Source organism: Lycorma delicatula, chromosome 13 (assembly GCF_047948215.1).
Source record: "Lycorma delicatula isolate Av1 chromosome 13, ASM4794821v1, whole genome shotgun sequence".
Lineage (NCBI taxonomy): Eukaryota > Metazoa > Arthropoda > Insecta > Hemiptera > Fulgoridae > Lycorma > Lycorma delicatula.
The window spans coordinates 16,044,511-16,060,771 of NC_134467.1; the positions used below are offsets into that span (position 1 = coordinate 16,044,511).

At 27.1% G+C, this 16,261-nt stretch overlaps 2 protein-coding genes across 4 annotated transcripts in view; one reads left to right on the plus strand and one right to left on the minus strand.

Annotated features, from left to right (window-relative positions):
• The window catches only part of Hecw (Hecw ubiquitin protein ligase), a 284,709-nt gene extending 270,393 nt beyond the window's left edge, over positions 1 to 14,316 (minus strand). For both annotated transcript variants that reach the window (XM_075381206.1, XM_075381207.1), the window contains exon 1: positions 14,088 to 14,316. The gene's annotated coding sequence lies outside the window, so the exon portion shown is untranslated. The remainder of the gene's footprint in view (positions 1 to 14,087) is intronic.
• Positions 3,871 to 16,261, plus strand: part of CenB1A (Centaurin beta 1A) — an 88,056-nt gene continuing 75,665 nt past the window's right edge. For both annotated transcript variants that reach the window (XM_075381211.1, XM_075381210.1), the window contains exon 1: positions 3,871 to 4,127. In XM_075381211.1, coding sequence (XP_075237326.1) covers positions 3,964 to 4,127 — 164 coding nt within the window. In that variant the 5' untranslated portion in view covers positions 3,871 to 3,963. The remainder of the gene's footprint in view (positions 4,128 to 16,261) is intronic.

A 16,261-nucleotide genomic window follows, 5' to 3' on the forward strand; every position in this document is an offset into this window, starting at 1 on the left:
CTGTTTAGCCTCTGGAATCACCATAAGGTATTAATTCAGAGGACGATATGTATGAATGTAAATGAACTGTAGTCTTGTACATTCTCAGGTCGATCGTTCCTGAGATGTGTGGTTAATTGAAACCCAACCACCAAAGAACACTGGTATCCACGATCTAGAATTCAAATCTGTACAAAAGTAACTAACTGCCTTTACTAAGATTTGAACCTTAGAACTCTCAACTTCAAAACCAGCTGATTTGCGATGATGAGTTCACCACTTGACAAAATAAACACAGATAAAGTCTTATCTGTGTTTATTTTAAATTATTACAAATTAAATATTTAAACATTTATATGGTACTAATTCTAAACTACAGCTGACGGACCAGATAATTAATAATTTGAAAATTTATTACAAGAATTCTTAAAAAAAAAACTAGGTTGAAAATTTATCAGTATTAAAAGATATTTTATTGTTAAAATATTTAAACTGTAAATGAGCAATGTAACACTTGAAATAAATATGAATCATTTTAAAAATATTGATTTAATAAAAAAATTTTGAAAAATTCCAGAATTGAGACAATTAGAAAACAGTACAAAAAAACAAATAATTTCCCTAACATTTTTAATTATTTAGTAATTGCAGATTCAACAGGATTTTCTATTTTAAAAACCTCAACTCCAATGCTGTTTTTCTAACAAGGAATTCAAATCTAAGATAATTTGTCAAACATTTCCAAATTCGTTAACCTTTCATGTAAAAAGAGAGATTTCCGTTCTCTCATCAGCCTAGTGACATGTTGATCATTCAACATTACCATAAGGGCATTACTACACATTAGATCATGGAATTCTTGAACTAAGCTGTCTTTTCAGATAGGATTTTCTTATTAAAAATTATTCTTTCTTAGCTTCAGAATTAGAGGCTTTTTACATTGATCCAATACATCATATTTCATAACATATACCCATCAAAGAGGTGTAGATTAAACATTAAAGTGATGATAAAATTTTAAAACCTATTTTACAGATCTTTTCCCTACAACCGATTTGTAATATTACTCATTTTTTTAAACAATTATTTCTATGTAATTAATTATAAATACATTATTTTACTTAAATAAATATTGCTTTTGCCGGTTTATCTTGTTTGCCTGATTTTGCTGATCCAACTCTAGTTACAAAGAGTATATAACCGAATAGGCTGGTCTAGTGGTAAACTCATCATTGCAAATCAGATGATTTCAAAGTCAATAGTTCTAAGGTTGAAATCCTAGTAAAGACAGTTACTTTTATATAGATTTGAATACTAGATCATAGATACTAATGTTCTTTGGTGGCTAGATGTCAATTAACCACAAATCTCAGGAACGATCGACCTGAGTATATACAAGACTACAGTTCATTTACATTCATACATATCGTCCTCTGAATTAATACCTTATGATGATTCCAGAGGCCAAACAGAAAAAGAATGGTCTAGTAGTGAGCTCGTCATTGGAAACCAGCTGATTTCAAAATCGAGAGTTCTAAGGTTGAAATCCTAGTAAAGACAGTTACTTTTATACGGATTTGAATATTAGATCATAGTTACTAATGTTCTTTGGTGGTTGGATTTCAATTAACCACAAATCTCAGGAACGATCGACCTGAGAATGTACAAGACTACAGTTCATTTACATTCATACATATCATCCTCTGAATTAATACCTTATGGTGGTTCCAGAGGCTAAACAGAAAAAGTATGTTGTGGTGAGCTCGTCATCGCAAATCAGCTGATTTCAAAATCCAGAGTTCTAAGGTTGAAATCCTAGTGAAGACAGTTACTTTTATACGGATTTGAATACTAGATCGTATATACTAATCTTCTTTGGGGGTTGGATGTCAATTAACCACAAATCTCAGGAATGTTCGACCTGAGACTGAACAAGACTACACTTCATTCACATTCAACATATGTTATCCTCATTCATTCATCCTCTGAAGTAATACCTTACAATGGTTCCAGAGGCTAAAACAGAAAAAGAAAGAGTGAGTTACGAAGGGTATCACTTTTTTGCAAATTTTTATGTTTGAGGGACCAAATAGTTCAATTAAACCAAAAATACATATGAATGTATGTTACCTGTTTTTGGCCTTATACCTCAGGACTGAATATTAATTTTCTTAAAATTTGGCTCATATATTTATATATATATGAGGCACTGATCATATTAATTTTTTTTTTTTAAATTCAGTAAGAAGACAGGGGGATATCATAAAAAAGCCATTTTTAATTTTCTTCTGAGCTATATTAGAAAAGACTTAAACCAAATTTGTTACCTACAATAAATATATTGATAATTCAAAATTATTTTTTTCAAAATATCAATCCCCACCTCTTAAAATTAAAATATATGTTTTTTCATTCTTTCACTCTAGCTCCCTTAGATTTAAATATTTTTAAAAGTTTTATTCTTTATATATAAAGCTATCATGAAATATTTGTATTTTTTATTTAATTACGGACCCTAGACCTAAAATGGAGAAAAGTTTTTTGAAAATGTTCTTTTTCTTATTTTAGCATTTTTATTTCAAAGTCGATAGTTCTAAGGTTCAAATCCTAGTAAAACCGGTTCCTTTTATACAGATTTGAATACTAGATCGTGGATACTGGTGTTCTTTGGCGGTTGGATTTCAATTAAACACATATCTCACAAACGGTCAACCTGAGACTGTACAAGACTACACTTCATTTACATTCACACATATCATCTCCTCTGAAATAATACCTTACGGTGGTTCCAGAGGCTAAATAGAGAAAGAGAATCTTGATCGAAGGAGTTGTTAGATTTACAAAAAAATTTTACTAAAGCAAATTTGTTAAGCTTCCCTGATATATGAATATTTTTTGAAAATTTTTCTTGAAATTTATTCTCCACTCTAAAAAACATATATTCTATTTTTTTTTTGTTTTTTGTCTCTAACTCTCTGTTGGAAAAGTCATGCAATAATTTGCCTGTTTTTTTTTTTGTTGTAATGATGAATTAATTCATTAATTCACTACCAAAGGTTTTGATAAGCTTGTATGTTGAAATATGGAAATGAAATTTTTTAGCGTATAAAAAATGGCATGCTTGACTGGGATTTAAACACAGGATCCCTGGATTAAAGACTGCGATGCTACCACTCCTCCACGGCATCAATTATTTTTAAATATATTTACATACTTAATAATAATAATTATTAAAAAATTATCATAAAAATGCATGAGTTAATTGTGAAAAAAAATCTACATAAATAATGATATATAAAGAAAAAAAAAATGGTAAAAAAATAATGACTTTTAAAACAATAGCTGATAACAACAGGTTTGTTATATCAATAAGCACTTAAAACGTTAAATATTGTTACTGAGGAAACATTTTAATTTATCTATTGCAATAAAGATAAATAAAGTAACAAATTTTATGATAACAGCCAACCACTTTGTTAGTTACGTTTGACTCATACAGTTCAGTGTTCAACTGAATGTAAAGTTTTATAGGTGTATTAAATATTTTCTGTATTATTTCATATATATACAATATTATGTTTTAAATCATTTAAATATATATTTAAATCTACAAAAATTTCATATATATATATATTATTAATAGCAAAACGCAATATTTAAATCAATTAAATATTACACAAGTTTTTTTTTATAAATATATACATAAGGAAATGATAACGCGAAAGAATGTGTGGATAGACATTCTTTTAATATATAAAAATTAAAATAAAAGTGGTTTAAATTATTATAATATATAGTGATTTAAAAAAAAATAATAAATTTATAAATAAAAGTGATTTACTTATACATATTTTTTAAAATAAAGTGACGGTTTCAAGTGGTATAATCTGTTTTTATGTATAAATGAAGTGATATTTAAAAATTAAATAGACAATAAAAAAAAAATTTACGTATTATATTAAAAATGATTATAATAATTAAATAATGAACGATTTGATACCGATAATGTTCAATGAAACACCACAATTGAAACGAAGAAAATGTTTTAAAATTATTCCACACAAAGCAATTAGACGACGTAAGAAGAAACTTTTTAATACACAAGATGGAACTACTTTTACTGAAAGCCAAGATACCCTTGTAACACTGTAAGTATTATTTATAATTATTATTTTAAATGATACCAAATCTTTTATGTCTCAATATGAGGAACTCAACAACGTTCCTACATTCAGTGCATCTATAAAAATTGATTAATTTACTTAAATAAATAAATTTTTTATTCTGTTTGGTATATAATAATACATCATGTCATCAAGAATGAGTAGATACATAACTATAAGGATAAAAAAAAGGAATTGCCCAACCATTTGCCTTTTTTTCCTTTCTTTTCCTGTATCCTCCGGTAACTACCGTTTAGATAATACTTCAGAGGATGAATGAGGATGATATGTATGAGTGTGAATGAAGTGTAGTCTTGTACATTCTCAGTTTGACCATTCCTTAGATGTATAGTTAATTGAAACCCAACCACCAAAGAACACCGGTATCCACGATCTAGTATTCAAATCCGTGTAAAAATAACTGGCTTTACTAGGACTTGAACGCTGGAACTCTCGACTTCCAAATCAGCTGATTTGGGAAGACGCGTTCACCACTAGACCAACCCGGTAGGTTCAACCATTTTCCTGGGTGAATCGAACATAACCGTGATAAAGCCTTCATTAAAACAGCATATAAAAATACCCAATTAATTAAAAGTTAAAAAATAGTGCAATTTAAGTCGATATTAATTGTAATAATGGTAAGTTAAATATATTTAGAGAAAATATTAAAAAGATAAACCAAAAATTAATATAGGAGGCATTAATGAAAATTATTTGAGTCATGTTTTATATATATATATATATATATATATATTACTACCCGGCCTGTCTAGATAGAACCTGGACCCAGGTCAGCCCAGACAAATCCAGAAGTCAACTCAGAGGTTCCTCGGGGCCCATCCCATGGCCGCAGAACTCGCTTCACTCACCATTACCAATTTGCCAGGGGCAAAGTAAATTTCCTACAGAGAATTCAATTACCTATGTTTATGTGACTGATTGATGTGATGTGATGAGTGTGTGGTGTGAGGTATGTATTCTGGAGTGATGACCGGATATAGTGGAGTGTGTGGTGTGATTTTAGTCTGATGTGAGGTACCTTGTGGGAGTGTGTGTGGTCGGTATGTGTTGACTGTGGTGTCTGAATGAGGGTGAGGGCATATTTCCTCTTCCTGATATTATGATATTAATATTTGATATTAAGTACATGATATTATGTACTAATATTAAGGATCAACTAATTATAACAAAGATGTGACTGAGTCCAGAAACAACAAAAAAGAAAAACACATTTTTTACCCTACAGGTTAAAAAACCCCTTTGGGTTTTACTCCCATTTTTAACCCCATTGGGTAAAACCATATGGAGTTTTAATATGACCAAATACTATCAGACCTTAGCTATCAAAGAAACATTAAATTATAGAAAATAATTTACCAACCTTTAAGTAAAATTTTGAAAAATAGGAACAATCATCAAGTCTCCTTGACTATTTGTGATCAAAATTAGATAGCGTCAATGCCCAATATAGAAATCATCATTTCCAATGTCATCCAAATCGATCCAATCAGTATGGAGATATCAAGCAAAAAAAAGGCCAACATACATAAATCCTTCCAGAAATTTTCAAGTCTGAATTTTTTTTTTTTTTACATGGTCATGAAATATCAAGATCTATATAAACCTCAACAAGGAAAATTTTATCCAATTAGCAAACCTTTCCTTTAAAGTATTTTGTATGACTATATAATACAACTATATAACCGGGAAAGTAATATGACAATAACAAAAACCCTAACCCATTCAAGATGTTAGCATTAATTCCACCTACTATCTCTTAGATCAGAATACTTTTATCCATGATGAGAAGAATCGAATACTTATTTCTGCATCCACCGAATTAAACAAATCCTGTAAAAAGTTATAACGAATTTTTTTTCCATGTGGCAGCTTGTTAAAGCCTTGATATAAACATACTTGTACCTTATTTTCCCATTTCGATGTTAAATATAATAAAAAAATTATCAAATTTTACTGAAACACGTGTAAATTTATAAAATAACCAACTTAATTTAGAGAATTTGTATAATTTTTTTTTTGTTTTGTAGTTTGCTTGTTTTCTCTTAATCTATCCTACGGTTAAAATTTGTATAATTTTATTTGATTACATAACATCACAACTTATCTAATGTGGAAATATCAAATTTAAATTTGATATTTTTACGTGATATTTTACCTCAAATTATATTTGATACTAATTAAAAAGCCAAAAAATCATAGAAATGAAGTTTCTGAATACATATCAATCTTCTAATTTTAAATTATTTAAAATTTATAACGATTTTGATATGACCTGAACATTTTAAATGCATTTTTTGGGTAACAAAATGGCCATGATGTCACTCAATACCAATACCAAAACTGTAAATATACTTTTCTAATACAAAACATCAAAACATATACATTTCAATATAATTAATATAAATGTGGATTAAATTTTAAAGAAAACCCTTGCCTATCTATAGTATAAAATGGTAAATAAAAGAATTCAAATAAACAACAAATATATAAAGTATTTAACTGATCCCCGTTGTAAAGTTAAAAATATATTTAAAACATCCCAATAATGGAACAACATTTTCAAAACAAAGATAAAAGCTCCCAAAGGATTGCTAATTTTTCCAGACATTTCCTTTAAAGATTTTAATTTCAAACACAACACAAGTTTTTTTAAAAATAATAATGACTTAATTAGGTATTTGAAAAAAGATTAAAATATTTAATAAAAAAATTTGGTTCCGATTTGATCACCTATATTAAATGACATTTTTACATTAAAAATTATGCAATATTAAAACTTTACTTAAAACTACGAGGTCTGTAAATAAAGTAATAAGACTCGTTTTTTTTTTTTTGGCAGCCAAAGTGGCAACACTGTAAAGTTACTAGTAAACATATGGTTATATGAACAGCTGATTTATGTTAATTATTAATATTTTTAATGTGTTGTTGCCACGTGAGACGTAAAGAGATGATTCGTGAAATGAGTTTTTGTTGAGCATTACAACATAAATGAGTATACTAATTATGAGCAACAATGTGCAATCAAGTTTTGTGTTAAAATCTATGAGAATGGTACTGAAACATTTTCAAAATTGAAAAGGGCATAAGGAGTTGACGCTCTGTCACGAGTTTTTAGGTAATTTAAAGCATTTTCAGATGGCCTGGAATCAGTTGCGAATGATCAACGCTCTAGAAGAGTCAAAAAATGATGTCAATGTTGAGCAAATCAGAGACTTGATATGGTATGACCGGTGATTAACTGTCAGAATGATTGCAGAACAATTGAATTTGAACCGTACCACAGTCCATCAAATTGGACATGAAAAAGGTTTGTGAAAAATTGGTCCCAAAAAATCCCACTGTTGAACAGAAAAACAACAGGATAGAAGTGTGCCGTGATCTTCTAGAGCAAATTGAAACTGATCCTGATTTCCTAAAAAAATGTTATTACTGGTGATGAATCCTGGATATTTGAGTACGATCCAGAAATAAAATGCCAAGGAGTGGCACACTTCAAACTCACTATGTTCAAAAAAATCAAAAATGAGCAAATCAAAACCACACTAATTTGTTTCTTCGATAGTAATGGAATTGTCCATAAGGAGTTTTTGTCTACAGGACAGACTAAATCAATATGTTTACCAAAAAATTCTTGAAAGAATGCAAAAAAGTAACACCAGCCATTATAGATGTTGTATCATGACAATGCACCTTGTCATACTACACACTCAACTGATGAGTTTTTGGCAAAGAAAAACATTCCTGTAGTTTCTCAAATCCCTTATTCACCTGACTTGAGTCCGTGTGACTTTTTCCTGTTCCCGACTTTAAAAAAATACCTGAAAGGACACCACTTTGGAACATTAGAAAACATAAAAAGAATTTAACCAAGCATCTGAAGGATATTCTGGTTTCTGGGTTTTAACACTGCTATGACGAGTGGGAAAACCATTTGAAGCATTGCATGGTTTCCCAAGAGAACTATTTCGAAGGTGATAAGAGTCCATATATAACTGGATTGTAAATACAACGTTTTTCTTAACCAGTCTTATTTCTTTTAATTACAAAATGATGCTGGAATTGTAAGAAGACGGGGCTTGTCGTATGCTAAAATGTGAAACTTTTTTCACACGCAACCATTGTTGTGTTGCGTAAATTTGAAGTTTTTCTTAACTTTAAGGTGGAAATCTTTTTTATCCCCTATTTAGCACCAGTGAAATCTACCTCCGCCTTCTGGTATGCCGAAAGAGATTTTTTTATTTTGTAACCTATATTATTTAACATATTGTCCACAAGTAACCAGGTTAACTCAGGTTAACCATTAACCTGAGTCATAATTTATTTATATATTACTGGTATCCTAGTACAATAAATGATACAATTTGACATGATTGTATTGCAATACAATGTCAACTGTCATGTATTCCAATACAATACATGATTGTATTGCACAACATGATTCTTTACTCATTTCAATTACAGGTGGATTTTCCCCTTACTAAATAAATTTTATGAAAATCAAATTACGTATAATCTGAAATTGAGTGTCATCAAAATTATATACCATTATATCTTATACAAGGTTAGGGTGTGGTTAAATTATATTATAGAAGTTAACAAGTTACAGAACAATTCTACTAAAATATTATTCTACACTCTTTCATTAATACATAAAAATGTATTAAAACAATATATTTTTAAAAAAATAAATAAATAATATTTATTTATAATAAATATTTAAAAAATATGTTTAAAACAAAATTTATTTAAAAAAAAATAAATTGTTTAAATACTTTTACGAATTAAAATACTTATTAAATTATTTTTTTTACATAAAAATTTATAAAAATGATTTCGCAGAGTGCCTTAAATGAAGTATTATAATAAAAAAAAAAAGAAATTTACAAGAGTTGACATGCGATGTCATCATCATACAAGTAACAAATTATACAAGCACCTGTTTTAATAATTAATCTAATTTAAAATAAACTCATAACATTTTTACAAGTGAAAAGTATTTTGTTATTTTTATTAACATTTTTCAAAAGGAAAATAATTATATAATATTAATTTGCAAAAATTATTACTTTAAAATTTATCCTCTCCAAAAAAAAGAAAAGAAAAGAATTCATACTAAATATTTTTTATGAAAAAGGGGAAGTTCCGTCAGACTTCAAAAAAGTGTTATAGTCATGATACCAAAGAAAGCAGGGGCAGATAAATGTGAAGAATATAGAACAATTAGTTTAACTAGTCATGCATCAAAAATCTTAACTAGAATTCTATACAGAAGAATTGAGAGGAGAGTGGAAGAAGTGTTAGGAGAAGACCAATTTGGTTTCAGGAAAAGTATAGGAACAAGGGAAGAAATTTTAGGCCTCAGATTAATAGTAGAGGAAAATTAAAGAAAAACAAACCAACATACTTGGCATTGATACACCTAGAAAAGGCATTCGATAACGTAGACTGGAATAAAATGTTCAGCATTTTAAAAAAATTAGGGTTCAAATACAGAGATAGAAAAACGATTGCTAACATTTACAGGAACCAAACAGCAATGGTAATAATTGAAGAACATAAGAAAGAAGCCGTAATAAGAAAGGGAGTCTGACATGGATGTTCCCTATCTCTGTTACTTTTTAATCTTTACATAGAACTAGCAGTTCTGATGATGATGTTAAAGAACAATTTAGATTCGGAGTAACAGTACAAGGTGAAAAGATAAAGATGCTACGATTTGCTGATGATATAGTAATTCTAGCCGAGAGTAAAAAGGATTTAGAAGAAACAATGAATGGCATAGATGAAGTCCTTACTACTACATTAAAATTCACAATAATTTAGCTTACATTTTAGTCATAAATTAGTTTTAAAAACGAGTTAAAAAAGCTATCAAAGAATAATATAAATTTTCCAGTTTCAACTTCAACAGATTACTAATTAAAAGGAAAATAAAATAAAATAAAATATTAAAGTACGTAGAATACAAGTAAAAAATTAAGTAAAAAAGAATTAATCTACCTAAATAAAATGTTAGGTTACGAAAGTCATATGTCCGTATCGTCTCATCCCCTTAAGCAATTACAACAAAAATTAAACAGCATCAATGATGTATATTCAAAAATCATTGTATAAAATTTCATAAAAGTCAGTTAATCCAGTCTTAAGATATCAAGTAAAACTATGAAAAGCAATAAATAGGCTTATTATTTCCTACTCCTGCATGAAATCGCCCAAACACATTAATAAACTGAGACAGAAATGAAATGGAATCATTTAATTAATACAGCACTGTGACTTTTTGAGTTTAGAAACAACAAAAAAATCTTCATAAAGAGATTCGAATAAAACCAATCACCATTAGAAATTATATTCCAAAGAAAAAAAGAGAAAAACGTATTTTTCCCCACAGGGAGCCCATTATTGTTAAACAGAAATTAATTTAATATTATTTTATTTAACGTAAATTATTTTTGTAATATTATTCATTTGATTGATTCGAATCATTCAGTTCAAACCCAGCTAGCACAGTGATAGAGGTGCACAGTACACAGTTCATTAATTCAATTCATAAAAGTTTGTGCTTCAACTGGCAAATCTCAATCACTATATATATATATATATATATATATATATATTTATTTTTTTTTTTTTATATAGCCTATGAAACTCCCTGTAACATAAGGATTCCGATGCAGGGACATACATCTAAATTACTTCAGCCACTGAGCTGTTACGCGGAAACAAACATACATACATACAGTCCAATACATTGCAAATCCAAATACACTCCAGTCTTTTTTGGGACAGTTGTGTAAACATAAAAAACGAACAATTTCAGATGTCATTAAAAAAATTATTTAAGTATATATTTATGAACATGTAAATGGGTACAGAGAATAAGGTTTTTAAAAATGTTTAATTAATATTATTAAAAAAGAACTTAACTACAGGAGTAATATTCTTCTGGTAAAACAAAATTGTTTAATTGTATTTTAAATAAATCCTTAAAAAGATTTTTTAAAATGGTTTGGTTATTTATTAAAAATGACATCGAGAGTATAAGAGCCACTTCTGATAAGTCAAAGTATTCTGTTGAGTTATATAAAAACAATTCTGTTGTCTGATTTGATAAAGGAATAATATTTTAATGTTTGTAAGAATAAGAAACTAATTATTTTAACAATGATTGCACATTCAGAAATATAAACAAATCGATAAATTAAATTTTGAATTTTTAAAATATTCTGTCATGTGTCATTTCGTATAAATTTATTTGCATCACGCCAGGTATTTACTTCTCCAAAGATAACTATGAAATTATTACAGAAATTGATTATAGAGAGAATCGAATATATAAACTAGTTTTAAATGGTGTATTTATATTATTCAAAAATCTATCTTTAAAAAATTTTTACGTAACATTTTAACGAGTAACAGGATAATATTTCACAAATTTTGTAACAATACAAATCTTTACATTTGATTTCTTTATTGGACAAATTATATTTCAGAGGAAAAAACACAGCTGCCAATAAAAAAAACCGGAAAGAAAGTAGTTAAACAATTGAAGTTTAAATAATATATCTGACCCACCGGGTTGGTCTAGTGGTGAATGCGTCTTCCCAAATCAGCTGATTTGGAAGCCAAGAGTTCCAGCGTTCAAGTCCTAGTAAAGCCAGTTATTTTTACATGGATTTGAATGCTAGATCGTGCAAACCGGTGTTCTTTGGCAGTTGGGTTTCACTTAACCACACATCTCAGGATTGGTCGAACTGAGAATGTACAAGACTACACTTCATTTACACTCATACATATCATCCTCATTCATCCTCTGAAGTATTATCTAAACGATAGTTACCAGAGGCTAAACAGGAAAACGAAAGAAATAATATATCTGATACTTCTTTGTTTATTCATTTTAAAATAAATTGTAGCATGATTTTGGATGAACAATCTGGATGTTTTAAATGATTCAAATTTTAGAATTTGTTTATATTATCTCTTGTAATAATGGGGTAAAAATTTCTAAAATGTTACAATAGTTTAAAAAATAGAATACATAGAATCCTAACAAATTATTCAACAAAAAAGGTGTAGCTGGCCTCTATTTGGTTTTTATATAATATAAAAAATGTAATCTATACTTATTATTAAGAATAATTATTATTATTATTATATCTTCTGCTAAGAACACTAAGATTTCTACGTTGAGTACTGTTTTCCTTCCTTAGCTTTATTCGTTATTATATGTTGATGCGTTTCGGAATAACTACATTGCCAAAACTTATTTTACTATAAGTTTACTATAACCTACTTAAGTGTTAATAACTTTTTGTAATTATCATTACAATAAGTTTTTGTACTTATCAGTATAACAAGTTTTGACAATGTAGTTATACCGAAACATATCAACATATAATAAAAGAATGACGCTCAGTTAAGTAAGCAGTACTCAAAATGGAAAATTTAACCTATAATCAAGAAATTTCACGTAGCAGTTTTTTGTATAATTTATTCTATTAATAAAAAAATAAATAAAAAAGATAGACGAGTGATGGTGATATATTGAGGATGCTACATGTTAAAGGTGAGAATTAATAAAAATGTTTGTGGTCATGCCTACTTTTTGGTTTATCAAAAATGTAATAAATCAGAAATATGAATTTAAGAACAACTAGATTTCTGTTTCAAATAAATACCAACCCTTAAAAATTAATATATTTTTATTAATATAAATTAGTTGAACTTAATCATAAAATTATTTATGTTTAATAAACTCTCTATCTCAAAAAATTTTCTAACCCATAATAATATTATTATCAACTTGAAACTTAATTTTTTTTCTAAATATGTTATTATTTGAATGGAAATATTTTTCTTTCAATCATTACAACAGAGTTAAAAGGTGAATATTTAATTTCATTTTTAAATTAATTTTCTATTAAAATAGGAGACATGTATCATCATTTGAGATTATATTTAACTTTATTTTACTAGTATTTTATCACAGAATTGAGTTTCTGTTAATTAGTATACACTTAAAATAGTTTAACAAAAAAAAAAAATCCTAAAACTATTTAAATTGTTTTTGTTTTGATAAGAAAATGTGTAAAGAAAGATAGTAATGAATAATAATAGTTATCACAAAGGTAATAATAATTTCCAATTTTAATCATTATAAATAGCTGAATAATGACAAAATTAACAATTTATATATTTACTGCCAATAAAAAAATATGAATTATTTTTAATTTGTAATTACTATTTTTAGGAGTAATTTTTTTTTACTATGATTTCAATTTTTTTAATTAAAATGATATACAATCACCTAAAAATGTATTTATTTAATTGAATATTGCCGAATTTTTTTTCTAACAAAGTAGATTCATAATATTTAGAAATATCATTACAAATAAAATAACAGATATTTATACGTAAATAAGTTAAGCAAACGGTAAATAAGAATATAATTTTTATAACAACAAAAACAGTAATTAACAGAATTGAATTTTAAAATAATAAAATAATAACTTTAAGTTATACTTTTCGTTAAGAGATCTCTGCCAGAAAACGAATTTTTCTAAACCAGAGGGTGAAACGATGTATTGATGTTCCAACATTAATTACCACAAAAAAAAACCATCAATGAAAAATAAAATAATATAGTAAGTGAATTTAATATATTATTAAATATTAAACTAGAGATTGATTTACAATTGAAATTAATTAAAAACATACATAAACAAGAAAAGGATGTAACTGACAGGTATCACATGCCAAAATAAAATGTCAAACACTCAAAAATACGAAGGTATGGCCTAGATTTCAACGAGATATAAACTCTGCATCAAATAAATCATTAACAAATTACAAATTATTATAATTAAATAGATATAATAATTTTTTTTATTAAATTTAACCTATAATCAAACTTACCAGACAGACTTAATAGTTATTTATCTAATTTTATAGTAACTACTAATGACACTCATTTATGTTTTTTCTTATAAATCAGTAAATAAGAGCTGAATTATCTTATTAATTAATAGAATGAAAATAGTAATTTAATTCACTAAAACGATGATCCGAAAAAGCATAACAAGTGATTATTACTGTTACGGAACCGCAATATAAATCCACACACACATTCACACTGACTAATACACTACAGCCATCGGATAGCCATCTTGTTATTTTGATAACGACCTTGCAGACGAATCTTTGTTATGAAACCACAAACACAATCTTTAGGAAAATTTTTAAACTAATTTCTTTAAATGATGTAAACAGTATTTTGTTAGGTTGTATAATTAAACAAATAATTTACATTTTGAATAAATATTATTTCATAATTTTTTTAAATTAATTTTCTGCGATTTATGATTGGTCTACATTGTTTCGTATTATATCATAAATTTTTATCTTATCATTTAATAATTTTGCACTTCAAATTTTAATTTCATAAAAGCCTCATCATGAAATCGTTATTATCCTATACTTAGATTTTTAACTAATTTTCTTCAAAATCTAATCTAAAATTAGAAAGCAACATGAATTAACTACATCTTTGCCTAAAACTTTCTAATATAGAGTACGGCTTTCATTATTGTTTAATCTTATCATAGCTAGTTCGTTATATATATTTTAAGAATAGCTCTTCTTTTTCTTGGATGGATAAATTTATAAATCATGATAAAAATTTATTTTGTTCATAAAACCAAATTTGTATTTTCCATATTCACATATTAATAGAAGAAATAAATATTATGCAGGGTTGTCTACAAATCTATAATTTGTCTTACTTCTACCAAAAATACTGCTAACCAATTCTCCTTCAGATTTTCTGTTTATTTTTAAACCACTTTTTTATGGTAATTTCTTGATCTACCTTTATGAATTGTTCAAAACTTAAGTTAATATTACTAACATGAATCTGTCTTTATTTTTTCTAATCTATTTTATTTTATTAAAAAAAAATTAAATATTTATCATGTCTAAAATATGTTCAGTAGCCATATCTACTAGTGGATTTATTATTTGATTTTAGCACTTTTGCATGATTATAATATATATATTATTGAATACATTGAACAGAATAATAAAATAGCATAAAACTTTTAAATGACTAAATTGACTGATTTTCAGATTAATCAAACTTTAGATGTTAATTCTTATGAGTATCACTTCTAAATGCAACTGATACATCACTATACATGATTAGCATAATATCCAAATAAAAAAAAATATATATTATTTAAAACGTTATTATAAGAACATATAAATATATGAAAATTAATAAAAATTTGAATTTATTACACATAAGAAAATCAATTAGTTAGAAATCATTCCAATTACTTTGTTGGCCAAAAAATAGTAATGTCCTGCAAAATTTGCAGACAAATTTTTTTCCTTGTACATTACGAGCTAGAAGTGGTAGGGATAATGACATTTTAAAGACTGATACAGTATTCATAACATGAAATTTCAGAACATAAAATTTAATTACAGAATTATTAAATAATAAATAATATAAAATAAAAGTGAAGTAAATCAATAAAAAAATGTACAACCTAGAAGTGTTGGTCATAAAAACAATAACTCCAAACCATAACTTCCAAAGGTGATTCTGTACTAATTATTGGCTCCTTATCATTGGTTTTTTGGTTTATCCCTGTGTTACCAAACTTTAAAATATTAGGAAACCCCTTATGAATATAATATTCATTCAGTGTTCTGCCATTAGGGCAGGTCCTGTCATGGCAACTGCTCTCCACCTTGTTCTATCCTTTGCTAACCTCTTTTTTTCCCACAAATTCTCTCTTTTCCATAATCCCATCCATTATTTGAAATCTTTTACTTCCTCTAATGTTTCTTCCATTCACCACACCTTCTATCACATCCACTGATAAATAAAGGAAGATTCAAAGAAACGTGAAATTTTAGAAATTAAATAACATTAATGAACAATTTAAAAAAAAAAAGAATTTTATTTCATGTAATTGTACAAATGTTGCCATTTTAGGATACATACATTTTAGTTTATTTTTTAAAGATGACATCTTGCACGTGACCTCTTCTTCTACGTAAACACTCATGAAGTCTCTTCGTTA